Source organism: Patiria miniata, unplaced genomic scaffold (genome assembly GCF_015706575.1).
Source record: "Patiria miniata isolate m_02_andy unplaced genomic scaffold, ASM1570657v1 HiC_scaffold_10, whole genome shotgun sequence".
Lineage (NCBI taxonomy): Eukaryota > Metazoa > Echinodermata > Asteroidea > Valvatida > Asterinidae > Patiria > Patiria miniata.
In genome coordinates this window covers 5,796,906-5,823,030 of record NW_024037048.1, presented here as the reverse complement: position 1 = coordinate 5,823,030, position 26,125 = coordinate 5,796,906, and the positions used below count along the sequence as shown (strand labels likewise).

The 26,125-nt window shown below is 38.1% G+C and overlaps 1 protein-coding gene across 1 annotated transcript in view; it reads right to left on the bottom strand.

Annotated features, from left to right (window-relative positions):
- Positions 1–25,575, bottom strand: part of LOC119736266 (peroxisome assembly factor 2-like) — a 55,477-nt gene extending 29,902 nt beyond the window's left edge. Inside the window, exons 1-7 of the mRNA XM_038210311.1 lie at positions 24,197–25,575; positions 8,918–9,093; positions 6,022–6,205; positions 4,552–4,700; positions 4,049–4,233; positions 3,621–3,698; positions 1,300–1,451 (exon numbers count right to left, since the gene is read on the bottom strand). Coding sequence (XP_038066239.1) covers positions 1,300–1,451; positions 3,621–3,698; positions 4,049–4,233; positions 4,552–4,700; positions 6,022–6,205; positions 8,918–9,093; positions 24,197–25,534 — 2,262 coding nt within the window. The 5' untranslated portion in view covers positions 25,535–25,575. The remainder of the gene's footprint in view (positions 1–1,299; positions 1,452–3,620; positions 3,699–4,048; positions 4,234–4,551; positions 4,701–6,021; positions 6,206–8,917; positions 9,094–24,196) is intronic.
- Between the last annotated feature and the right edge of the window lie 550 nt (positions 25,576–26,125).

Genomic DNA, 26,125 nt, shown 5'->3' with positions numbered 1-26,125 from the left:
TGTACATATTCGTATACGCATTTCGGGCCCATTCCCACAGTATTTACTGTTGAGTGAATTGTTGATTGTGGGGCAATATCTTACAGGAAATACACAAGTGACAAAGATATGTACAAAATCTATATCCGCTGGAATGAATTATTTGTGGGCGGGGGTTGACATCACCACTGGTGTCATCACCCAAACAATATTTGCGGAATATGGTTCCCCGATCCCCCTGCCAACAAATATTGTGATGTGGTCCATGGCATTTTGTATGCCCAAGGACGGTAAATGGGCCATAAGGTGAAGCCAAGGGTGCCATTTGCACCACGAGGGTTTAGAAATCTTCTGGACCATATGTGACACCAAGAAAAATTGCTTTGTTATACTATAATGAAAATTCTTAAAGCTTTATTAGCCTGCAAGAAGTAATTACAAGGATACTGCAATAAGCAACGGATGATTGTAAAAAACACCAAGTAAAAGTTAAGATGCAATCCAACTGACAAGATCTGAAAAATTATTTCGTCTGCAACTTGTGCAATATTAGGTGTGTACATTTACTGGTAGTACGGGTACCTGATTGATAAAAAAAAAGCCACCAGTATCCAAGAACCAGTAAAAGAAACACAGGCCCAAACTTCATATCTGGGAACTTGCTGGTCAGATTATTCATAAAGGTCCGCACGATAATACTACCACATCGGTGCGTCAATACAGCAATATACAAGTGTTTACAGTGAGCTTATAGCTTCACATTGCAACTTTTGCGAGCGTCATAACTGCAACATATGTTTTGTTTTCCAACGTAGCCTGGTTTTCATTTTTTAAATTCCCTACAAATGACATTCAAAACCTTTCTTTCTCATTGTCTGAGAAGTTCCTAAGTAATTTGTAAAATTGGTTACGGGTACCTTATCCCATAATCTGGAATTGGTTCCTGACATGAACATTCGGGTACTCGGGTACCCGGTTCCGATGCACAGCCCTATATTGTTATAGACCACGCAATAGATTCTTGTATCCCCCTCAAAGCCTTCCAATATTATATGATGTAAATATTGGGTTTTGTACTACAGCAATGTAATTTAATAAGCACTGCATGCTCAGTGCTGTCTGAGGGCATGCTAAAAAAGACACAAGCTCACTCAGGTTATTTTACAACTTCAATGTAACTTCTAAAGTTTGAGTCCCACCCCAATGAGCTTTGAAATTTTCCTGGCAAGCTTTCAGACCGCACTTGGTGTGCTGTGCTTGTAAAAATACATCAGGGTAAAACCCAATATTAAAGAACTCATATAGATGCAATGAATTCACCTTCATTTCTTGATGGTGTAGAAAGCATGCATGCAGATCAGTCAGTACTGATTTGGTAGTAGGTGCAGTTGCTATGACAACCACAGGGTAGTCATGGTGAGTACTCGACAGTGATTGGATGGCCTCCTTCAAAGATGCTGCAACTCTGGGATCTATGAAAAAAAATGCATCCATTTTTCCTTGGGTTAGCTTCACATCCTTTTATTCATAGTTTTATTCATTTATGGACTTGTTTTATTGTCTTATTTCTTTAAAGTTTTACGTAGTTATAAATTATTAACATTGTTTTCAGTGTGTCATATTTAATCAGTTGGAGAGCCCCTCGACAGAAACCATGTTTCTTTTGGGTATCCAGTGGGAACTGGTTAAATATTGTACTTTGTACGTTTTGTCTAAAATGGTTATAAATGTGTATTTCTGTTCATTTAATGTTATTATTTGTTGTATCCCGAAAAATGAAATAAATGAAATAAATGAAATGAAAACACAGATTTCTGCGAATTTGACATCATAAAACATTTGGAGATAAATTTGCCAGTGTTGAGATGTGTTCAACTTTGTATATTCCAACATGAAACCTTGCCATTTTAATTCTATGTTTGTGCCCTTGTTCGTTCCACGAAATACATGTACATGTACTGCAAAACGGAGGCCAAGTCAGGTCACAAAAAACTGCCAATGAAAAATGACAAAGGGATCCCTCTGACTCAGTTCATTTGACATATTTGTAAAGACCACTCCATTACGGGCCCCCCATATAGTATTTAACCAATCAATGAACTAGTGATTTACATCATGTACATGTACATGTATGTTTGACATGTGTACACAAAATCCACATGACAAGCGCGCATGTTGGCCATTCTATAAATTTAGGGTCCAAAATGTGACCTTTTTCCTGTCCCTGTTACCTTGGTACTTGTAATTTACTATTCAAGTATCATTACGAATGACTTCAAACAATTTCTCTATCTGTCAGGTAGGTCAGTTTGCTATTTCTAATCACTCTTGGAGGACAACAGCGCATTAAGGAGCGGATCATCATTATAAAACCACAGATGTCAAATGTAACAGGGACAGGATAAAAAGTGAGTCCCAAATTTAAAGAATGACCCATATGATGCACCAGATGAGTGCAGACCTGCAAATTGACTCCCATAGACTTCAGTGATAATTACGCATTCTTCCAAAAATTATTAAAATTCCCACAACTCTCCGAGGTGTTTGATACACCAAGCAAATGAAAGCTTATTTCATAATCTTTCATTTTCTGTTAATTTATGTTCCATTAACTGATAACTTTTGGGAGAAAATTCCATCCAAAGATGATCACCCCGAAAAGTAGTCCTGTGGCCCATCGCCATTGTCAAAAATGATGCCTACTCTCCATTGCAAAATAGAGCAATTTTAGGGCACAAATTCATGAGAATTTTTACAGAAATACGAGCTCACACTCCTGTGCACGGCTTCCACCCATCTTTTTTTACAAACCTTCAAGTTCATGGCCCACAAAATGCTCTAATAGCAAGGGATTTGAGGGTGCACAAATTGTGATTTGGCCCGCGTAGGCAATTCTGGACCCATTCACAGGTTTGCACCCAGATGGAACATGCAGTGTGGCACTGGAGAGGTGCATGTGTTGCTGTCCATGTGGGCTGGGCCTAATGTATTGGTCTATTGCCACTTGAACTGAGACTGAGTTCAAGTTCGATCAAGGACCAGTGGTTAACTAGTTGTTGGTTTGTGACGTACCTAGTGCATGCGCACTGAAGTTGAAGTGCGAACAACTCTATTCAAACTATTGTCATGTCAACCACCGTGAGAAAATGGCTGTGGCACAATTTTTCAACACTTGATGTTTCCGTTAATTTACACAAATAATAGTGATTGTGAAGTTTAGGACGCCTTACATAATCGCAATTATTATTGTACATTGGTGACAAAAGTGACAGAATCGTAATCTCAAATGGGAAAGACTATGCAATGAAAATGAAATTTAGCACTCGCAGTTTCGTTTTGCCGCCATATTTTTTTGCAAGTTATTACACTCGCACTATGCTATGAAAATTGCTATTGATAACCAGCTATAAATCGTTGCGCTACCAACCACGGTAGGCTGGTCCTGAATAGTCGACTAGACCAGTCCAACCATCGTTGACTTGCGTGCATTTGATCAGCCAGTCGAACTGTTGATAACCATGGCCCTCGATCGAACTTGCCCCGGATTGACTTGTGATTATTTTGTGATTGCCTCATGATGACTTGGCTGCAACTCTGCTGGTAACTGACCCTACCATGACCCCACAAGTAGCTTCACTCACCTTCGCCAGTGCCGTCTCTGTCTCGAGCCAAGACTTGGATGTTCCTCATGACGAGAATACAGGGAGCACACATACCACCTGGGCAAGAAAGATGCAATGATACAAACGGATAAATTCTGCAAATTGGGGTGATGTGCTAAAAGATAAGGAAGTTATTTCTAAGACTTTAGACTGATCTTAGGAAATATTTGGTTTGAAACTTTCATTTGAAACTTACATACATCGGGAAATCTTTCGAGGATTGTACTGGATTAAGGCAGGTGAGGCAAATAAATGTGCCAAACACTTGAAACGCTTGCTTAATGTCATGAGATTCATGTTTCTGAAGCAGAAAATGGACCCATACCGAGCAGAATTCCCCCCCCCAAAAAAAAATCTCCAAAAGCTGAAGATTTGGAACAACATCCATGACAACATCAATCACATACCTTTGAACATGAGATTCTTGATTTTAGCCTCAGTGGACGCCGTGGTGTCGGCACAAAGGTCATGACAGTTGGCCACCACGCAGTGTAGGTTGAGCCTGCGACACACGGACCTCACCACGGTGACCTTACCGCAGCCTGTCGGGCCTGACAGCAGGAGGGAAGGAGCCAACCTGGTGCATTGGGACCTGGTGGTGAAAAAATGAATGGGGTATAATTTAACTCATTGATATGATTTGACCATTGGTATACCATGATAGCTCCATAGGAGGTACACATAGTGTGCACTTGTTCGCACCTAATATTAACATTTGTTCTGAATTTGCACGAATCCACATCGACTTCACATGAAGTTGACAATACTTTACTTTTTTCCAGGCTCATTTCAAGGCTATTAACATGAATACAAGTGCAACAGATTTGCAATCAATTCAATCACAAGACAACTACAAGTTAGTTGCTTGCCAAATCACGTGCAAATCAAGTGATTAAATGAATCAACTTACTTTGGGATCAAGTACGGAATGATTAGATCTTCTATTTGGTCTGCATACTTCCAGACTCCAGCAGGGCTTGGTGATCCCCAAATAGGGTCCAGCTTACTGTTGCTGTATGCATCAGTGGTAGCTGGGACGTAGCTTGATACAGGAGCTCCCTGGGTGACAACAGAATTCAACTGTTTTTAATGTGGATTAATGTAACACACCAGAACTTTGGTCGGATATGGATTCATGCATGAACAGTAGATGCCACTTTGTGACCAATTTCGAAAGCCGCAGTGGGAGGGATCATACCACGGGCACATACTGGCAGTGGTTTGCACCCGTATGAAATGGAGTACACGAGACAAATTCACTCTGACTGCACAAACCCGTAGCATCTTCTCGCGAATGTAAGGTATGCAATATCCGTCCCAGTGGTCTCCCCTAACTCTCCCTTTAACTGGTACTTTTGTAAGGGGTACTTTTTGCACAGATTCCATACAGACACATTTGTACATTTTTACATGTACATGGACAAAATCAATGACATTGAGATATACACCAAATTTACATCACAAAGTACAATGTAAGTCGGACAAAAGTATTTTCAAAATGGCAGGCAAAGGTGATTCAACAAACACAAACAGTTGTCGTATATGCTGTTCTTATCCTCATCCAAGATATTTAGATTATTTAAAACGTTCTGCAGCTATGCCAAGTTTCATGAAATCGATTGTAAGTTAAACCAATTTGTTGCATAAGTCCTACGCATAGCGTCAGTTACACACTGTTTCGTGAAATTGGCTGCTGCAATACGTTGCTCCCTGTATGACACGTTTTAATACCAGATGACTGTCTGTTTCATATTACCTTCACAAGTCCACTTCAAGAAAATTCACAAGTAACAGGAGATAAACAAGGACAAAGAAATGTTTTTGTCACAGTTTACTTGTACAGGGTGAGTAAAAAAACCAAAAAAACAAATGTCGGGACAATTGTTTTAGTGAAGTTCTGCATGTAGCACTAAAAAAAAATCTAGGATATGAAAGCCTAATTCATAAGCTTTCTTTTAGTACAAGAATCATTCACACAGGGATTTGTGTGATTTGTCTTCGTTTTGCTGAAAGAACACTTACCTTTTTGTGATCTGTGGACAGAACTTTAAAACGGTGGTTATGTTTAAAATTCCGTAACTTGAAAAGTACATGAGTGATTTGAAAGATTCTTGTACTAAAAGAAAGCTTATGAATTGGGCTTTCAAATCCTAGATTGTAAAAGTGCTACATGCAGAAGAACTTCACTAAAACAATGGTCCCAACAGTTGGGCTTCGTTTTTTTTACTCACCCTGTACAGCTTGTGACTTCACTAAAAAAACTGAAGGACTTGCGATTGATTTGCGACTGGCCTGTTTGGAATCTACTTTCTAATAAATTTACGGACTAGTTTTGGAACCTGTAAAGTTCACGTATTCTCAAATTGCAAACCACCCTTACCTGAAATACTGTAGTATGCAGGGAATCAACCATGTACGAAACTGCCTCCTCTACCTGTGGTTCTATCTTGATCACTTTGAAGTAGATGAATGGATAACGAGTGTGCACCCCCTCGCTGATGTCATGTGTGTATTCTGGAAACTCCTTGGTGCTCAGGGTCACCACATCACCCAGTGAAACGATCCTAAATGCAGAGAAGCCAGAAGTTAACAATTTAAGCTTTAGACACTTTGACTATAAGGTATGAAAACAAAGAAATCATTAAAATCTGAAAATGTAAAAGGATAATTAACATCCCTATAGGTATCTTTGCAAGGAGTTAATGTATACTCCAAAATCCACCACTTTAACCCTAACCCCCTAGGCTCTTGCACTAGAAAGGATACCAAACCTAACAAATTTCAACAGCTGCATACAGGTCTGTAAGCACTGGTACCAAAACTGCCAAACTCCAACAGGCCTTGTACGGGGAACAGTACTAAACCTGCCAAACTCCAACTGTTGGAGTTTGATTGACTTGGTATGGATGGGCCTATGCATTGTTGAGTGATTGGATAGGGATGGTACCAAACCTAACAAAATAAAGCAATATATTTGACCAGGAACTGTACTGGGGACCGTGGGTGAGCGTACCCACGAAGAAATGCCTGTGAACTCCCATGTACATGCACATTTGACCACAAACTGTGCTGAGGACCGTGGGTGAGCATACCCACGAAGAAATGCCAGTGAACTCCCTCAAACTCCAACGTGTTCACAAATCTCATGCCCTTCTGCCCCGAACCTCACAAAATTCAACAAGGTCTCCCTGGGCCTTTGGTACCCAGTCAATCAAAGTCCAACACCAGCTGGCCAGTGTTCGGTACCAACCCTGCCAAAATCAAGCAAAACCCGCTGTTGGAGCTTGATGGGCTCAGGGTTGTTAGGGTTAAAGGAGACCACAGGCACACTCTTTTAGCCCCACTTAGACCCTGTTCCCACTTGATCCACCTTTTGACAAATTGCCAGATCAGATGCCCTGGCATCTACTTTCCAGAATAATTCAAAAGCCTAATGGATTTTGAAGGATATGGGAAGATTAATGATCTAATTTGATCCCCATTCCATACGCGATAGATGCATACAATGTGAACCAGAAATGTCTGTCATGCTGTTGTTACAGACAAAATGTCTGAAAAGGGAAGAATGGCGATTATAATTTAGACATTTTATTCACATGATGTAAATTAATTTTTTGCCCTTCACCGACATACCGGGTATTTTTTAACAATGTACAGTGTTACCCACTGGTGATTGTGAGCAAAAAAAAATCACTTGGGTGGGACTCGAACCCACAACCTCCTGTTTACTAGCGCAGATGCAATGTCTCAAGCGTAAAAGGGGATTAAAAAATTCTGAAACGGTGACCAAATGTCTGCAATATAATCACCATTGTTCACATTTGAGACAGTTTGTCTGGAACAAGTGTTTCAGACATTTCTGGTTGACTGATTTTCAACCCTAGTTTCAAAGAGATAAAAGGTCGTTAGCTTATGACCTATCCCCTACCGGTACTTGAAATATATTTAAACTGATCACTCAGTAATCCCTCTTTCAAAAATCCTGCCAACACTTCACAAGACACTTTTCAGCTTAGCTTGTTTCTCAGAAAATAACTTTAACCATAACCAAACTCACCCATCAAAGCTCAACAGCAGGTTTTGTTTAAATATGTTGGGATAGGTACAGTACCCCTAAACAGATGGTCTTTTACAATGGGGTTGGCATACCTCCAGAAACTAAGTCCAACAGTGTGTGTGTACAATTTCCCATGCAAATTAGGCTGGGGAGTTAGGGTTAATACTGTAGCGCAACGGTGTGCTTGCAGCGAGTTATTTATAGAGCGAGCTGCAGCGAGCTTGCGCAGCGCCCTCTGTTGTTGGGTCCGTTTGCGCGGGAGGAGTTGATCACAGCGCGTCGTTGAGAACGGACGTGAATGGTGGCGTCTCGTGGAGAACGGACGTGTGTGTGTGCGTTGTCGTGTTGCTGCACTGACGTGCTGACGACTGGGCGAGGACAGGAGGTTAGTAGCCGGAGACACACCGGGGATCTGAATCTTGGTCCGTGTGTTGCTACCTCGTGGGCTGTATCCACTGGGGCCTCGGGAGTCCTGCCGCCAGTAACTTGGGGTTGCCTGATAGGAAGTCGCAAAAGAGCGTGGGGGAGCGCTGCGAATAGTCCACCCTTGACGCAGGTGCCGTTTCATTCAGTAATTATTGTTGATTAACTCTTACATTCTAATTGAACCCAATAGAGAATTAAAGAACTTGATTGTCGTTGTTGTCTGATGAATAAAGGTGTCAGTGTCTGTTCCTTCATTGTTCAGTCTGTCAGTTGGAGTACCTCCCTTAAGTGAACACCCTTAAGGAGACTATATTGTACGTGTTGGCGGCATACGGCCTTCCGAACGGACGCATTCCCTAGGTCACCTAGATCACCGCTCGTCTAGGCTTACCCAAGGTTTAGTCAGGAGGCCAGGGCGACCTGAGTTTGGGGAGCCCTGGTTCGATCAGCGCCACAATACCTTGTATTAAGAAATGTCTTGAAAACCTTTAAGCGATTTCAGAAAAATATGTCAATTGACAATGTTTACATCAAATTGAAAAGAGACAGCATGTGTTTCTACAATGTACTTGCCTTCTACATGTACATGTACATATTATCATAGAGGGCCTCTTTTAATCGATATAAACATGGCAAAATGCATTATCAAGGAAAAATTTGTCCCCAAAATCTTTCTTGCAAAAATTGTGAAGAAATTGCTTACAAGTGCTAACATGACAGTTGTTTATCTGAAAAACAAGGTGTATTTTTTTTAATCTGTAAAGTGGTATGAGGATGCAATACTCTTTCGTACCTTGCCTCTGTGAAGTATTTCTTGATGGCCTGATCAAACTTGCTGGTCATTGGGTAGTCGGGAGATTTGATTAGGCCCAGGTGGATTTCCCTGGCCAGTGGGGGCTGACAGCTTGTTGAGATGCTCTTGGAACTGGCTAAGATACTGTCGCGCTGCTCCAACTCCATCTTGGCAAGCTATACAAAAAGGGAAAGTACATGAAGACTTCCAATGAGGTTATGTAAAAGACCACTTGTAAATCTTCCATCAGCCATTCCTAACAACCTACAGTACATGTACAGTAATGTTTGACATTATCATTCACACATGACTACCTTATACAATGTACATGTAGTTAAAAAATATTTCAGATGACTGTTTTCTTAATTAAATGATACAGGTACAATGTACATGGGTGTATGTAAATGTTTTTGTCAGAGTTGAAACAAAAAAATGTTGAGTGGTTGACAACAAATTTGAAAGAACACGAATCAAGTACTAGTATTGCAGCAGTCTAGCTGCCCTTCTGACTCTGCTAGGTGATGCTGCCAAATGATGACTGAAGGAATTTCGTCCTCCCGATGAGTAGCGGTCGGAGACGTGCATGTAGCTCTGTTTGGAGTTCCTCTACCTCCAGGCACCACAGTTGACCACTCACCTACCGGTACACCTCTGTACAGCCACATGACACTCATTCGAAAGGGACGACAATAATTAAAGGCCATGATAGTTTAAATAATTGATTTATTACTTTCTCCTAAATAGGCTACATGTATTTGTTACATCTTATTATCCCAATATACTCCTCTTGTTAGGTGTTACATGTACCTTCCCCTACATGTACATGTACATGTACATAAATATACATATTTACTGAGGGCTCCATAATATCGGAGTTTACTAACCTACAATGTACGGTACATGTACTGTCTGCATGTACACTGCATTTCCAATTCCTGTCTACAATGTACATACTGTCTGTACTTACATGTATTTACATGTTCTCATCAAAATTGAGGGTTAATACATGTACCTGGCAATAGAGCAGCGACCAGCTTATGTACATGTAAGACCGAGGAAGAAGAGAGCTGCATACTGTCGGTGTACATGTTTCCTTTCATGTGTACAATGTACATGAACCTGTACATGTACATGTAATGTACATGTTCTATTTCAAGTCCTCCAAAATATTGGAATTCCTCCTTTTCACTGGTGTATAAAAAGTCTTCCAACATCCTCTTGAAATCTTGTAATTTTCTGGTTCTTCTTTAGTGATCTTGAATCTTGGTATTTCTTGAGTCTGTCTGACTTTGCCTAACGTCTTGAAATTTGTGTATTTTGCCCTGAATCTCTCTTTAAATCTTGTCAATTTTAAATGCTGCAATATAAACATGAATATATTGGAGTCCATTGCAGTTTTCATCAGTCCTCTTGAAATCAAGAAAATTCCTGTGTCTTCTTCAGTCCTCTTGATTTTCTTGAAATTTCATGAGTTTTCCTCGAGCTGCCTTGAATCTTGAAATTGCCTGTGTTCTTGGGTCCTCTTGATGTTTTGGAACTTTGTCAGTTTTCCTGAAGCTGTCTTGAATCTTGCAAACTTGAAATCTTCTAATATTGTCAGTTTACATCTTGACATTTACATGAATTATCTTGATGCTTCACAAGTCTATAAAAAGTCTTCCTACATGTGCATCCTCTTGAAATCTTACAATTTCTTTGTTCTTCTTTAGTTATCTTGAATCTTGGTACTTCTTGAGTCTGCCTGGTTTTGCTTAACATCTTGAAGCTTGATGATTTTCCCTGAATCTCTGTTGAGATCTTGTCTATTGTATATGCTAAATATACCTGAATCATTTGGAGTCATTGCAGTTTTCATCAGTCCTCTTGAAATCAAGGAAATTCCTATGTCTTCTCGAGTCCACTTGATTTCTTGAAATTTCATGACCTTTCCTGAAACTGTCTTGATTCTTGAAATCTTGAAATGTCTTGTCTGCTGTAGTCCTCTTGATGTCTTCATGTCTTGAAACTTTGCCAGTTTTCCTGAAGCTGTCTTGAATCTTGCGAACTTGAATCTTGAACATTCCTGTGTCTCCTAGAGTCCTCTTGATTCCTGAAGCTGTCTTGAATCTTGCGAACTTGAAATCTTCATATATGTTGTCGTCAGTTTACATCTTGAAATCTACAGGAATTATCTTGAATTTTCACGAGTCTATAAAAAATCATCCTACATCCTCTTGGAATTTCCTGGTTCTTCTTTAGTTATCTTGAATCTTGGTACTTCATGAGTCTGCCTTGTTTTACGTAACATCTTGAAACTTGATGATTTTTCCTGAATCTGTCTTGAAATCTTGACATCTTGAAATCTTGTCTAGTTTATATGCTAAAATATCCCTGAATTTTTTTGTACTCCATTGTATTTTTCATCAGTCCTCTTGAAATCAGTAAATTTCCTATGTCTTCTCGAGTCATCTTGATTCTTGAAATTTCATGAGTTTTCCTGAAGCTGTCTTGAATCTTAAAATCTTGAAATTTCCTGTTTTCTTGAGTCCCATTGACAGGATTGATGTCTTAAAACTTTGTCAGTTTTCCTGAAGCTGTCTTGAATCTTGTAAACTTGAAATCTTCTAATATTGTCAGTTTACATCTTGACATTTACATGAATTATCTTGATGTTTCACAAGTCTATAAAAAGTCTTTCTACATGTACATCCTCTTGAAATCATACAATTTCTTTGTTCTTCTTTAGTTATCTTGAATCTTGGTACTTCTTGAGTCTGCCTGGTTTTGCTTAACATCTTGAAGCTTGATGATTTTCCCTGAATCTCTGTTGAGATCTTGTCTATTGTATATGCTAAATATACCTGAATCATTTGGAGTCATTGCAGTTTTCATCAGTCCTCTTGAAATCAAGGAAATTCCTATGTCTTCTCGAGTCCACTTGATTTCTTGAAATTTCATGACCTTTCCTGAAACTGTCTTGATTCTTGAAATCTTGAAATTTCTTGTCTGCTGTAGTCCTCTTGATGTCTTCATGTCTTGAAACTTTGCCAGTTTTCCTGAAGCTGTCTTGAATCTTGCGAACTTGAATCTTGAACATTCCTGTGTCTCCTAGAGTCCTCTTGATTCCTTGAAAAGTGATGAGTTTTCCTGAAGCTGTCTTGAATCTTGCCAACTTGAAATCTTCATATGTTGTCGTCAGTTTACATCTTGAAATCTACAGGAATTATCTTGAATTTTCACGAGTCTATAAAAAATCATCCTACATCCTCTTGGAATCTTGGAATTTCCTGGTTCTTCTTTAGTTATCTTGAATCTTGGTACTTCATGAGTCTGCCTTGTTTTACGTAACATCTTGAAACTTGATGATTTTTCCTGAATATTTCTTGAAATCTTGACATCTTGAAATCTTGTCTAGTTTATATGCCAAAATATTCCCGAATTTTTTTTTCTCCATTGTATTTTTCATCAGTCCTCTTGAAATCAGGAAATTTCCTATGTCTTCTCGAGTCATCTTGATTCTTGAAATTTCATGAGTTTTCCTGAAGCTGTCTTGAATCTTAAAATATTGAAATTTCCTGTTTTCTTGAGTCCCATTGACATGATTGATGTCTTGAAACTTTGCCAGTTTTCCTGAAGCTGTCTTGAATCTTGCGAACTAGAAATCTTGAACATTCCTGTGTCTCCTAGAGTCCTCTTGAATACTTGAAAATTGATGAGTTTTCCTGTAGCCAGGGTAGCTGTCTTGCATCTTGAACATGTTGACATCTTGAAATTGCCTGTCTTGTCAAGTCTTCTTGATGTCTTGAAACTTGAAATCTTCAACATTCCTGTGTCTCCTCGAGTCCTCTTGATTCCTTGAAAATTGGTGAGTTTTCCTGAAGCTGTCTTGAATCTTGCGAACTTGAAATCTTCATATGTTGTCAGTTTACATCTTGAAATCTACAGGAATCATCTTGAATTTTCTCGTGTCTATAAAAAGTCTTCCTACATCCTCTTGGAATCTTGTAATTTCCTGGTTCTTCTTTAGTTATCTTGAATCTAGGTACTTCTTGAATCTGCCTGGCTTTGCTTAACATCTTAAAACTTGATGATTTTCCCTGAATCTCTCTTGTAATCTTGACATCTTGAAATCTTGTCTATTTTATATGCTAAAATATTCCTCAATATTTTGGAGTCCATTGCATTTTTCATCAGTTTTCTTGAAATCTTGACAATTCCTGTGTCTTCTCGAGTCCTCTTGATTTCTTGAAATTTCATGAGTTTTCCTGAAACTGTCTTGATTCTTGAAATCTTGAAATTTCTTGTCTTCTGGAGTCCTCTTGATGTCTTCATGTCTTGAAACTTTGTCAGTTTTCTTGAAGCTGTCTCGATTCTTGAAATCTTGAAATTGTCTTTCTTCTCGAGTTTTATTGATATCTGGAAACTACACGTAGGTCGTTTTCCTGTCTTTAAACATTAATCTTAAAATGTTCGTAATCTTTCAGTTACACGTATCTTGAAATTCATGTATTGCAGGTCCCGAGTCCTTCCTAAAATCTTGAAATCTTGGATATATTAGTCCTTCTTCGTGTTTCTGGGTCTTGGTGAGTCTTGCTGAAATGTAAAATCTTTAATCTTGAAATCGTCGTAATCTCTCAGATATCTTGAAACTTAAAATCTTGCAACTCCGCCCAAGACATCCTAAAATCTTTAAAATGTTAGTCATTTTTCTTGGTGCATTCTTGCAACTGAAAATCTTAGTCCTTCGTGGAGTTTTGGGGTCTTTGTGAGTCTTCTTGAAATTTGTAATAATTAATCTACTTAATGTTTCAGTTGTCTTGAAATCTTTCAATTCCTGGTCTTCTTAAAATCTGGGTCTTCCTGCATGTCCTGGGTAATTAATGTGTCTTGAAACTTGAACTTGAAGTCTAGTAAATCTTCCAGATATCTTGAAATCTTGCAACGCAATATAATACAATCTAGAAATCTTGAGATTCTTGAAAAGCTGAGTCCTTCTGGTCTTCCTGGGTTTTTAATAAGTCTTCCTAAAACTTAAATCTTGCAATCTTCTTAATCCTCCAGATTTCTTCCAATCTTGAAATCTTGCAATTCCCGAGTCTTCCTAAAATCTTGAATGGCTTGAAAATCTGAGTACTTCGTGGTGTTTATGGTCTTTGTGTGTCTGCCTGCAAGGTCTAATCCTGAAATCTTCCCAATCTTTCAGTTACAATGTAAGTCCTTCCTAAAATCCGAGTCCTTCGTGGTGTTTCTGGGTCTTTTGAGTCTTCTTGAAATTTGTAATATTTAATCTACTTAATCTTTCAGTTGTCCTGAAATCTTTCAATTCCTGGTCTTCTTAAAATCTGGGTCTTCCTCGGTAATTAGTGTGTCTTGAAACTTGAACTTGAAGTCTAGTAAATCTTCCAGATATCTTGAAATCTTGCAACGCAATATAATAAAATCTTGAAATCTTGAGATTCTTGAAAAGCTGAGTCCTTCTGGTTTTCCTGGGTTTTTAATAAGTCTTCCTAAAACTTGAATCTTGCAATCTTCTTAATCCTCCAGATTTCTTCCAATCTTGAAATCTTGCAATTCCTGAGTCTTCCTAAAATCTTGAATCGCTTGAAAATCTGAGTACTTCGTGGTGTTTATGGTCTTTGTGTGTCTGCCTGAAAAGGTCTAATCCTGAATCTTCCCAATCTTTCAGTTCCAATGTAAGTCCTTCCTAAAATCCGAGTCCTTCGTGGTGTTTCTGGGTCTTTTGAGTCTTCCTAAAACTTGTCATCTTAAAAGCTCTTCAATCTTTCAGTTGTCTTGAAATCTTCCAATTCCTGGGTTTCCTTAAAATCTTGAGAATATTGAAAATTGTAGTCCTTCTTGGTGTTTCTGGGTCTTAGTGGGTCTTCCTCAAAGGTGTGATCCTGAAATCCTCTTTAATCTTTCAGTTTATCTTGAAATCTGGCAGCTCCTGAGTCCTTCCTACAATATTGAAATCTTGGAAATCTGAGTCCTTCATGGTGTTTCTGTGTCCCTGAGATTCAAATCTTCAAATTCCTGAGTTTTCTTAAAATCTTGAAATCTTAAGAATCTTGGAACTCTCAGTCCTTTTTGGTTTCTGGGTCTTAGTCTTCTCGAAACAGATATTCTTGAAATCTTTTCAATCTTTCAGTGACCATGAATATAAAAAAGCTGAGTCCTCATGGTTTTCCTGGGGTTTTAATAAGTCTTCCTGAAACTTGAATCTTGCAATCTTCATAATATTCCAGATTTCTTCCAATCTTGAAATCTTGCAATTCCTGAGTCTTCCTAACATCTTGAATTGCTTAAAAATCTGAGTCCTACCTGGTGTTTATGGTCTTTGTGAGTCTGACTGAAAGGTGTTATCCTGAATCTTCCTAGTATTTCTGTTATCTTGAAATCTTGAAATCTTGCAACCCCTGCCAGAGTCATTCTAAAATCTTGAAAATGTGAGTACATGTAATTCATGGTGTTTCTGGGACGTTGAGAGTCTTCCTGAAATTTGTAATTTAAAAATCATCTTAATCTTTCAGTTGTTTAGATATCTTACAATTCCTGGTCTTTTTAAAATCTTGAAATAGGAGTCCTCCTGGATTTTCCTGGGTTATTTATGTGTCTTGAAACTTGATCTTGAAATCTTCTTTTTCTTCCAGATATCACGAAATCTTGCAACTCCTCCCGAGTCTTCCTACATGTAAAAACTTGAAATCTTGAAAATCTGAGTCCTTCGTGGTGTTTCTGGGTCTTTGTGAGTCGTCCTAGAAACTTGTAATCTTAAAATCTTTAATCTTTCAGTTGTCTTAAACTACTGAAATCTTCCAATTCCAGGGTCTTCTTCAAATCTTAAAATCTTGAAAATCGTAGTCCTTCTTGGTGTTTCTGGGTCTTATAGTGGGTCTTCCTCAGAGGTGTTATCCTAAAATCTTCTTAATCTTTCAGTCATCTTGAAATCTTGAAGTCCCTCCTAAAATCTTGACATTTTGGAAATCTGAGTCCTTCTTGGTGTTTCTGGGTCTTTGAGATTCTCAGGGAACTTGCAATCTTAAAATCTTCTTAATCTTTCAGTTATCTTGAAATATTCAAACCCTGAGTATCCTTAAAATTTTGAAATCTTAAGAATCTTGAAAATCTCAGTCCTGCTTGGTGTTTCTGGGTCCTAGTCTTCCTGAAACAGATATTCTTGAAATCTTCTTAATCTTTTAGTGATCTTGAATTTTTGAAATCTTGCAGCTTCGGAGTCTTCCTAAAATCCGAGTCCTTCTGGTTACTTCCTGGGTTTTTAATGAGTCTTCCTGAAACTTAAATCTTTAAATCTTAAAAATTTCTTGAAATCTTGCAACTCCCGAGTCTTCCTAACATCTTGAGTCTCTTGAAAATCTCAGTCCTTTGTGGTGTGTTTCTCGGTCTTTGCGAGTCTTCCTGAAACTTGTAATCTTAAAATCTTCTTCATCTTTCACTAATCTTGAAATCTGAGTTCTTCTGGGTCTTCCTGGGTTATTAATGTGCCTTGAAACTTGAACTTGAAATCTTCTCAATCTTCCAGATATCTTGAAATCTGACAAATCATGAGTCTTTCTAAAATCTTGACATCTTGAAAATCTGAGTCCTTCGTGGTGTTTCTGGGTCTTTGTGAGTCATCCTAGAAACGTGTAAACTTAAAATCTTCTTAATCTTTCAGTTATCTTGAAATCTTGAAATCTTCCAATTCCTGGGTCTTCTTAAAATCTTTAAATCTTGAAAATCGTAGTCCTTCTTGGTGTTTCTGGGTCTCAGTGGGTCTTCCTCAGAGGCATAATCCTGAAATCTTCTTAATCTTTCAGTTATCTTGAAATCTTGCAGCTCCTGAGTCCTTCTTTAAATCTTGAAATCTGAGTCCTTCTTGGTGTTTATGGGTCTTTGAGGTTCTTCCTGAAACTTGTAATTTTGAAATCTTCTTAATCTTCCAGATATCTTGGAATTTGAAATCTTGCAACTCCTGAGTCTTCCTAACTTCTTGAATCTCTTGAAAATCTACGTCCTTCGTGGTGTTTATGGGTCTTTGTGTGTCTTCCTGAAACATGTAATCTTAAACTCTTCTTGATCTTTAAGTTGACTTAAAATCTTGAAATCTTGAAAATCTTAGTCCTTCGTGGTGTTTCTATGTCTTTGTGAGTCTTCTTAGAAATTTGTAATCTTAAAATCTCTTTAATCTTTCAGTTGTCTTGAAATCGTGAAATCTTCCAATCCCTGGGTCTTCCTGATATCTTGAAAATCTTAGTCCTTCTTGGTGTTTCTGGGTCTTAGTGAGTCACTTTGAAAGGTGTAATCCTGGATCTTGCAGCTATTGAATCTTCCTCAAATCATGAAATTCTTGAAAATCTGAGTCCATCTGGGTCTTCCTGCGTTTTTAATGAGTCTTCCTTCAACTTCAAAATTATTATCTTCTTAATCTTCCAGATATCTTGAGATCTTGCAATTCCTGAGTCCACCTGAGATATCCTCAAATCTTGGAAATCTGAGTCCTTCTTGGTGTTTCTGGGTCTTACATGTATAGTGAGTCTTCCGGAAACTTGTAATCTTAAAATATTCTTAATCTGTCAGCTGTCTTCAGATCTTGGTCGTCTTCCAATTCCTGGTCTTCTTAAAATCTTGAAATCTTGAGAATCTTGAAAATCTTAGTCCTTCTTGGTGTATCCGGGACTTTGAGAGTCTTCCTGAAACTTGTAATCTAAAAATCTTCTTAATCTTTCAGTTATCTTGAAATCTTGCAGCTTCTGAATCCTTCCTAAAATCTTGAAATCTTGAGAATCTTGAAAATCTTAGTCCTTCTTGGTGTTTCCGGGTCTTAGTGGGTCTTCTTCAGAGGTGTAATCCTGAAATCTTCTTAATCTTTCAGTTATCTTGAAATCTTGAAATATTGCAGCTTCTGAATCCTTCCTAAAATCCTGAAATCTTGGAAATCTGAGTCCTTCTTGGAGTATCCGGGTCTTTGAGAGTCTTCCTGAAACTTGTAATCTAAAAATCTTCTTAATTTTTCAGTTATCTTGAAATCTTGCAGCTTTTGAATCCTTCCTAAAATCTTGAAATCTGGAAATCTGAGTCCTTCTTGGTGTTTCTGGGTCTTTGAGAGTCTTCCTGAAACTTGTAATTTTAAAATCTTCTTAATCTGTCAGTCGTCTTCAAATTTTGAAGTCTTCTAATTCCTTGTCTTCTTAAAATCTTGAAATCTTGAAATCTTGATCCTTCTTGGTGTTTCTGGGTCTTAGTGAGTCTTCCTCAGTGGTATTCCTGAAATCTTGAAATCTTGCAGCTTCTGAATCTTTTTTAAAATATTGAAATCTTGTAAATCTGAGTCCTTCTTGGTGTTTCTGGATGTTTGAGAGTCTTCCTGAAACTTGTAATCTTAAAATCTTCTTAATCTTTCAGTTATCTTGAAATCTTGCAGGTCCCGAGTCCTTCCTAAATTCTTGAAATCTTGGAAATCTTGGTCCTTCTTGGTGAGTCTTCCTCAAATGTATAATCTTGATATCTACATGTACTTCATTTTTCAGTGATCTTGAAATTTTGAAATCTTGCAGCAACTGAGTGTTCCTAAAATCTAGAAATCTTGAGATTCTTGAAAATCTGATTCCTTCTGGGTCTTCCTGGGGTTTTAATGAGTCTTCCTGAAACTTAAATCTTGAAATCGTCTTAATCTTCCAGATAACTTGAAATCTTGCCCTTCCGCCGGAGTTGTCCTAAAATCTTGAAAATTGGAGTCATTCTTGGTGTTTCTGGGACTTTGACAGTCTTCCTGAAATTTGTAATTTTAAAATCTTCTAAAAACTTTCGGTTGTCTTGAAATCTTCCAATTCCTGATGTTCTTAAAATCTTGAAATCTGAGTCCTTCTTGGTCTTCCTGGGTTTTTAATGAGTCTTCCTGAAACTTGAACTTGAAATCTTCATAATCTTCCAGACATCTTGAAATCTTGCAACTTCCCAGTCTTCCTAAAATCTTAAAATCTTGAAAATCTGAGTCCTTCGTGGTGTTTCTGGGTCTTTGCGAGTCTTCCTAGAAACTTGTGTTCTTGAAATCTTGCAGTTCCTAAATCTGAGTACATGTATTCCTAAAATCTTTATATCTAGAAAATCTCAGTCCTCCTTGGTGTTTCTGGGTCTTAGTGGGTCCTTTTGAATCTTGTTATCTGAAAATGTTCACAATCTTTCAGTTGTATTCAGATCTTTAAATCTTCCAATACCTGGGTCTTCTTAAAATCTTGAAAATCCGAGTCCTTCTTGGTGTTTCTGGGTCTTACATGTATAGTGAGTCTTCCTGAAACTTGTAATCTTAAAATATTCTTAATCTGTCAGTTGTCTTCAGATCTTGAAGTCTTCCAATTCCTGGTATTCTTAAAATCTTGAAATCTTGAGAATCTTGAAAATCATAGTCCTTCTTGGTGTTTCTGGGTCTTAGTGGGTCTTCTTCAGAGGTGTAATCCTGACATCTTCTTAATCTTTCAGTTATCTTGAAATCTGGCAGCTTCTGAATCCTTCCTAAAATATTGAAATCTTGGAAATCTGAGTCCTGCTTGGTGTTTCTGGATGTTTGAGAGTCTTCCTGAAACTTGTAATCTTAAAATCTTCTAAATCTTTCAGTTATCTTGAAATCTTGCAGCTTCTGAATCCTTCCTAAAATCTTGAAATCATGGAAATCTGAGTCCTTCTTGGTGTTTTCTGGGTCTTATTGGGTCTTCCTGAAACTTGTTATCTTAAAATCTTCTTAATCTGTCAGTTGTCTTCAGATCTTGAAGTCTTCCAATTCCTGGTCTTCTTAATATCTTGAGAATCTTGATGATCTTGAAAATCTTAGTCCTTCTTGGTGTTTCTGGGTCTTAGTGAGTCTTCAACAGTGGTATTCCTGAAATCTTGAATTCTCGAAATCTTGTAGCTTCTGAATCTTTCCTAAAATCTTGAAATCTTAGAAATCTGAGTCCTTCTTGCTGTTTCTGGATGTTTGAGAGTCTTCCTGAAACTTGTAGTTTTAAAAATCTTCATAATCTTTCAGCTACATGTATCTTGAAATCTTGCAGCTTCTGAATCCTTCCTAAAATCTTGAAATCTAAATCTGAGTCCTTCTTGGTGTTTCTGGGTCTATGAGAGTCTTAATCTTTCACTTATCTGGCCATCTTGAAATCTTCCAGTTCCCGAGTCTACCTGAGTGTTCCTAAAATCTTGAAATCTTGAAAATGTGAGTCCTTCTTGGTGTTTCTGGGTCTTATTGGGTCTTCCTGAAACTGGTAATCTTCAAATCTTCTTAATCTGTCGGTTGTCTTCAGATCTTGAAGTCTTCCAATTCCTGGTCTTCTTAAAATCTTGAATTCTTGAGAATCTTGAAAATCATAGTCCTTCTTGGTGTTTCTGCGTCTTAGTGGGTCTTCTTCAGAGGTGTAATCCTGAAATCTTCTCAATCTTTCAGTTATCTTGAAATTTGGCAGCTTCTGAATCCTTCGTAAAATCTTGAAATCTTGGAAATCTGAGTCCTTCTTGGTGTTTCTGGGTCTTTGAGAGTCTTCCTGAAACTTGTAATCTTAAAATCTTCTTAATCTGTCAGTTGTCTTCAGATCTTGAAGTCTTCCAATTCCTGGTCTTTTTAAAATCTTGAAATCTTGCGAATCTTGAAAATCTTAGTCCTTCTTGGTGTTTCTGGGGCTTAGTGAGTCTTCCTCAGTGGTATTCCTGAAATCTTGAAATCTTGAAATCTTGCAGCTTCTGAATCTTTTCTAAAATCTTGAAATCTTGGATATCTGAGTCTTTCTTGGTGTTTCTGGATGTTTGAGAGTCTTCCTGAAACATGTAATATTAAAATCTTCTTAATCTTTCAGTTATCTTGAAATCTTGCAGCTTCTGAATACTTCCTAAAATCTTGAAATCTAAATATGAGTCTTTCTTGGTGTTTCTAGGTCTTTGAGAGTCTTCCTGAAACTTGTAATCTTAAAATCTTCTTAATCTTTCAGTTATCTTGAAATCTTGAAAACTTTGAATTCCTGGGGCATCTTAAAATCTTAACATTCTTGAAAATTTGAGTCCTTCTGGATCTTCCTGGGTTTTAAATGAGTCTTCCTGAAACTTGTAATCTTAAAATCTTCTTAATCTTTCAGTTATCTTGAAATCTTGCAGCTTCTGAATCCTTCCTGAAATCTTGAAATCTTGGAAATCTGAGTCCTTCTTGGTGTTTCTGGGTCTTACTGGGTCTTCCTGAAAACTGCTATCTTAAAAATCTTCTTAATCTTTCATCTATCATGTCTACCTTGAAATCTTGCAGCTTCTGAATCCTTCCTGAAATCTTGAAATCTTGGAAATCTGAGTCCTTCTTGGTGTTTCTGGGTCTTACTGGGTCTTCCTGAAAACTGTTATCTTAAAAATCTTCTTAATCTTTCATCTATCATGTCTACCTTGAAATCTTGCAGCTTCTGAATCCTTCCTAAAATCTTGAAATCTAAATCTGAGTCCTTCTTGGTGTTTCTGGGTCTTACTGGGTCTTCCTGAAAACTGTTATCTTAAAAATCTTCTTAATCTTTCATCTATCATGTCTACCTTGAAATCTTGCAGCTTCTGAATCCTTCCTAAAATCTTGAAATCTAAATCTGAGTCCTTCTTGGTGTTTCTGGGTCTATGAAAGTCTTAATCTTTCACTTATCTGGCCATCTTGAAATCTTCCAGTTCCCGAGTCTACCTGACTGTTCCTAAAATCTTGAAATCTTTGAAATGTGAGTCCTTCTTGGTGTTTCTGGGTCTGTTTGGGTCTTCCTGAAAATCTTCTTAATATGTCAGTGGTCTTCAGATCTTGAAGTCTTCCAATTCCTGGTCTTCTTAAAATCTTGAATTCTTGAGAATCTTGAAAATCGTAGTCCTTCTTGGTGTTTCTGGGTCTTCCTCAGAGGTGTTATCCTGAAATCTTTTTAATCTTTCAGTTATCTTGAAATCTTAAAATCTTGCAGCTCCTGATTGCTTCCAAAAATTTTGAAATCTTGAAAATCTGAGTCACTCTTGGTGTTTCTGGGTCTGCGAGAGTCTTCCTGAAACTTGTTATCTGAAAATCTGCTTAATCTTTCAGTTCTCTTGAAATCTTGAAAACGTTGAATTCCTGGGACTTCTTAAAATCTTGACATTCTTGAAAATCTGAGTCCTTCTTGATCTCCCTGGGCTTTGAATGAGTCTTTGTGGAACTTGAATCTTGAACTCTTCTTAATCTTCCAGATACCTTGAAGTCTTTCAAACTTTCAACTCCCGAGTCTTCCTAAAATCATGAATCTCTTGAAAATCTGAGTCCTTCGTGGTGTCTATGGTCTTTGCGAGTCTGCCTGAAAGGTGTAATCCTGAAATCTTCCTAATCTTTCAGTTATCTGAAATCTTGAAATCTTGCAGGGCCCAAGTCCTTCCTAAATTCTTGAAATCTTGGAAACCTTGGTCCTTCTTGGTGAGTCTTCCTCACATGTATAATCTTGATATCTACTTCATCTTTCAGTGATCTTGAAAATTTCAAATCTTGCAGCTGAGTCTTCCTAAAATCTAGAAATCTTGAGATTCTTGAAAATCTGATACCTTCTGGGTCTTCCTGGGGTTTTAATGAGTCTCCCTGAAACTCAAATCTTGAAATCATCTTAATCTTCCAGATATCTTGAAATCTTGCAACTCCGCCGGAGTCGTCCTAAAATCTTGAAAATCTGAGTCATTCTTGGTTTTTCTGGGACTTTGAGAGTTTTCTTGAAATTTGTAATTTCTTCTAAAATTTGTAAAATATTCTTAATCTTTTGGTTGTCTTGAAATCTTCCAATTCCTGGTCTTCTTAAAATCTTGAAATCTGAGTCCTTCTTGGTTTCTGGCTCCTAGTCTTCTTGAAACAGATATTCTTGAAATCTTATTAATCTTTCAGTGATCTTGAATTTTTGAAATCTTGCAGCTTCTGAATCTTCCTTAAATCTAGAAATCTTGAGATTCCTGAAAATCTGAGTCCCTCTGGTCTTCCTGGGTTTTTACTGATTCTTCCTGAAATTTGAATCTTGAAATCTTCTTAGTTTTCCTGATATCTTGAAATCTCACAACTCCTGAGTCTTCTTAAATTCTTGAAATCTTGAAAATCTGAGACCTCCGTGGAGTTTCTGGGTCTTCGTGAGTCTTCCTTGAACCTTGTAATCTTAAAATCTCTTTAATCTTTCAGTTGCCTTGAAATTTTTAAATCTTCCAATTCCTGAGTCTTCTTAAAATCTTGAAATCTTGAAATCTTGAAAATCGTAGTCGTAATCGTAATGGCGTATCTGGGTCTTAGTGGGTCATCCACAGAGGTGTAATCCGGAGTCTTCCTGAAACCTGTAATCTTCAAATATTCTTAATCTTTCAGTTACAAATGTATACATGTAGATATCTGGAAATCTTCCAGTTCCTGCTTCTCCCTAAAATCTTGAAATTCTTGAAATTCTTGAAAATCTTTCCAGAAAATGTCAGAATAATGGGGTCAGAAACGACAAAGAGATGAGACACGCTACTTGAAATTCATCCTTTTGACACATAGAGGAACACAATGTACATGTGTACATGTACAATGTACATACATTGTATTGTTCAGACCTGTATGATACTTAATTGGTATCAAAATCTGAATTGATGACGAGCCAAACCCTAAATGTATGTGCACGCACATGTACAATGTACAGTGTATGTTGCGTTGGCACGGAATACGCAGTCTAAATAGGCCTATGCATCTAAAGATGGCAAAAGCTAATTTATTTAATCATGCAATATGTATTAGCATTAAAACTGTGGCTTTTTAATGTAACAGTTGACCCTGAACACATGTGGCCACTGCTACCAGACACCTCATTTTTCTGCGTTTGGACAAATTCCTGCCAATCTGGATGAAAAAATATTGCATTATTTGGTGTTCTTGGCAATGGCGAAAGCTAATTATGCAAATTGTTTTGCATTTATGCATAAAATACAAACACTGGTATTAAAACAATGAAATAAATTAAATCACTGGCACTGAAAATATGTAAACTTGTCTAGACAGGTCTTTGGTACACGTACATTGTAAGATGAATGAATTCCTGTGGATACAAAAAAAAGTTACATTCTTTGCACATAGTGTCAGCTCATTTGCATATTAATTGTGAAGTAAATATAAAAAACATTTTGTGTGAAGCCAGTGCACAGTCAACGTCAAAACTGGGGTTTAACCCCAATTTGTATGCAGTACTGAACGTGTAACCCTGTAGTTTTCATAATTTTCAGCTCAATATGATTATGATGGTTTTTTTTACTCACGAGGCAACATTTGTCAAAACTTACCCATATTGAAACCACCGCGTCTGGTTGTATAAGCCGCGATGGATGATGCTGGAGATTGAACCACAGACGAGGCGAGAGAAACAAGACTTCATTATCTGGAAATAATTCATCTTCTCCATCCCTTCTCTCCTTGTCGTATGATGCATCTGCAACATTTCTATCATCGCCATCTTTCAAATCAGAGGCCGTCCCAAACTGCTTCTGATCAATGACAAACACCTGGGCAAGATGGGCTGATTCTTTGGCAGTCTTCGCAGCCTCGATGTCTGTCACTTTCATGCTTTCTGGAGATGTCTCGACATCCTGGCAGCCCTTTTCTTGCGGCACCGAATCAGGTTGTTCAACCAACTCTGTGTCACTTTCTCTGCCGTTTTCGCCACAAGGAATGGACACAACTACCCAGCTACCATTTAAGGCACAGAGTTCAATGAGAGTGGCTTTAGTGACGCCCACTCTTAATTCCGTCTCGCACTGGTCCTCAGTGCATGTCAGGTGATTGACAGTTGCAGTTACATGGGTCGAGATTTTGGGAATAATCACCGGTCTCAGATAAAGCACATTAGGGGCATCCCTTTGGCAGGCGAATTCAGATATGATAAGTGGATCTGGAAACCCATTGAGAAAACCATTTCTCAAGGCTTCGTCATCAATCTCCTCTTTTCCTCTGGGTACCTCTACCTGAGAATGCCTACCGTCATCAATGTGTGTGATTACAATGGAAGTATTGACAGATATGATTCCCTGCATTACAGGTTCACACTCAAGGGCAACCAGGTCCTGATAATTTGAGAGACTGTGCGTCTCATCCCTACTAAACTTGTGAATCACAGGTGCAAGGAATTCATCGCCAGAACGAACCAGGACTTTTTGCTGGCATGTTGACACCAGCAGCTCTGTGCTGAAAAGACGGTTTCGGGCCCACTCGTAACACCTTGCTGATCTTGCCCCAAACACAACTTTTGTCAGAGGAAAAGCCTTGACTACTCGGATGAAGACATCCTCCGAGTCGGCAATTCTGTAATGTCCATGGAACCGCTCGCTGGCATACAGCGTCAGGGTCCCCGGGCTCTCCGACACCTGGCACAGTGATATCGACCTTCGTACCAGCTCATCACTGAGAATGTGTAAACACACGAACAGTTCAACATCACGCCCACATTCTACGGACTCTCCCGATCGAATTAAGGACACGATAACGTAATTATCGAACTTTTCACCAAGCAATAGGCTGGATGCACTCTTTGATATGCCCAGATGGAGGGGGTTATGATTGACGGCGAAGTTAAATCGGGAAAACTTCGCCGGAATTTTGTCCGGTCTTCCTCCGACGTCGGCCATCCCGCGCGCGTAATCGATAATGCCAGATGTTGTAGGCAGGTTTCATGTACTGATCAAATATAGTTAAATCGTTAGGATACAATGGGAACCAGACCGTAATGCATTTAAGACTGGTACCATATTCAATCGTATACGTTTTAATCGCATAAAGAGTCTAGCTTAAGACTAATTTGGATTACTCCACATTTTTATAGGGCTGTTTTAACCATTTTTGAAATAGCCTTCCGGGTGTTTTTTCGTCTAATATCATTTAATGTATATAAAAAAGTATCAATTCTTCATGTAGTATAAAATATCTGCTTGTAAAATGGCTGAATCTACGGAGGAAAACAACCTACAAATCTCCATTCTGCAATTCCTTCTTCATCAATTTCTTGGATTCGTCCACGGTTTATTAACACCGGTTTTCTATGCACTTGGGCTATCAAAAGATTCAGAATTCTGTACAAGCCCTTGATATTCAAAACAAATGGAAATGCCATAATATTCATCTAACATTATAACATTTAATATGTTTAAGAAAACCGAAAGACCTATATTATGCCGTATTCTTCCAAGTACGGGGTCTTAAATAAAGAAGCTGTATCTCGA